The sequence below is a fragment of the Egretta garzetta genome, unplaced genomic scaffold (genome assembly GCF_000687185.1).
Source record: "Egretta garzetta isolate BGI_Z169 unplaced genomic scaffold, ASM68718v1 scaffold390, whole genome shotgun sequence".
Lineage (NCBI taxonomy): Eukaryota > Metazoa > Chordata > Aves > Pelecaniformes > Ardeidae > Egretta > Egretta garzetta.
The window spans coordinates 320,522-322,161 of record NW_009258382.1 but is presented as its reverse complement, the minus strand read 5'-3'; the positions used below and the strand labels follow the sequence as shown (position 1 = coordinate 322,161).

The following is a 1,640-nucleotide window of genomic DNA, read 5'->3' as shown; positions in this document are numbered from 1 at the left end:
CCAGCATGCCTTTCACGTCAGGGGAGAACCTCGGGACCCCTGCCAGAGGAGAGAGCCGTCACAGCCCCGGAGCCCCGCGGAGGGCGTGAGTACGGAGCCATGGACACGACGCCCTCCATGCCCCATCCCAGCCTCGCCGGGAGCCACGCAGGCGCCTCTGCCCCCGAGCCCCCAGCATTTACGCGCGTGCGGAAGGTTCAGGACCCGCGTGGGTGCCTGCAGGATGTTCTTCATAACGGAGACGGTTCCTTACCGTAGAACCAGGAGACAGCGATCGTTTCCAGCAGCACCACTGCCAGGATCGAGCAGCCAGCACCGAACTCCTCCAGCAGCTTCACCACATAGGCCCCCCCCTGGAAGAGCACCGGGGAGGGGGGCGGCTGCAGACCCCGGGGGGATGTGGAGCAGGTCTTTGGCGAAGTCCCACACCGGGGGTTGTTGGACAAACGCGTAGGTGTGTGGTGGGGATGGGAGCGGAGCGGTGCCCAGTGGTACTCACGTAGGTGAGGGTGCTCAGGGAGCCCAGGAAACAGACGGTGATGAGGCCGAGGACGAAGAGCTCCCGACGCCCGGCCAGGACCTGGGGGTACTCATCCATCACAGCTGTGATCACGGCCTCCAAGCCCCCAAACTGCAAAGGGAACACCGGCGTGGGGTGGAGGAATGAGACGTGGGGCCAGTCCCGCTCCCCAGGAAAATCTGCCCCCCGCCATGGCCCCCTCTGCCTGGGAGCAGAGAGGGGACATCCCATCTCGTCCCCCCTCCATCCCCGTGCTGGCCATGCTCAGAGGGCTCAGGCGGAGAGTCCTCCTTCCCGAGGCCACCTCGTCACCTCGCTATTAGCCATGGGACACGGCCACCCCCGCTGGGGACATGGCCCCGGGCTGCAGGGCTCTGCTGTCACGCCCCACGGAGGTGCCTACCGTGCTGTCCAGCCCCAGCGTTATCATCATCAGGAAGAATACGATGGCAAAGAAGGTGGATCCCACCATGTTGGCGATCGCTTCGGGGTAGGTGATAAAAAGAAGGCTCGGCCCTAGGAGGGGGACGTTGGTTTGGTTTGCTGTTCCCTGGCTGCTCTGGCACAGCCCTGGGTGTTGGGGGGAACACGCTTGGGGAAGATGCCCCAAAATTCCCCTGGGAACTGCTCCTGGGCACAAGCCCCCATGCCCCAGCAGACCCCCGGGCTGGCCACCACCCTGGATGCCCTCAGCCGCATGGGCACAGAGAGCCTGGAGGCACCAGGGACCGCGGGGCCGGGATGGGGCCGTTGCACTGCAGGGGGGCAAACCTTTATCTCTTGCGACATCCTCCACCTCCACGTCCCTCATCTCAGCCATGTAGCCCAGCACAGTGAAGATGACGAAGCCCGAGAGGAAGCTGGTGACGCAGTTCACTGCGCTGGTGACAAGCGCATCCCTGGAGAGCAGAAAGCGGGGAGACGTGTCCTGCGGTGGAAACCTCCCTCCGGTGCAGATCTCACCCCAGCTCAGCTGCCCCGGCCGCCTGCACCCCCGCCGGTTCCCTCTCCCAGCCCTGCATACCAAAACCATCAGTAAAATGGGGAAAGATGCTCAGCCCGTGGCCACAGGTTGCAGGAGCCGTCGGGATGCGGCTCCACGGCCGCCGCGCCCCGCGGC

General features: G+C 65.3%; 1 protein-coding gene across 1 annotated transcript in view; it reads right to left on the bottom strand.

Moving 5' to 3' along the window:
- The window catches only part of LOC104128350 (sodium-dependent serotonin transporter-like), a 7,416-nt gene that overhangs the window by 2,059 nt on the left and 3,717 nt on the right, over nt 1–1,640 (bottom strand). The window contains exons 4-8 of the mRNA XM_009641114.1: nt 1,292–1,461; nt 924–1,036; nt 500–631; nt 254–353; nt 6–39 (exon numbers count right to left, since the gene is read on the bottom strand). Coding sequence (XP_009639409.1) covers nt 6–39; nt 254–353; nt 500–631; nt 924–1,036; nt 1,292–1,461 — 549 coding nt within the window. The remainder of the gene's footprint in view (nt 1–5; nt 40–253; nt 354–499; nt 632–923; nt 1,037–1,291; nt 1,462–1,640) is intronic.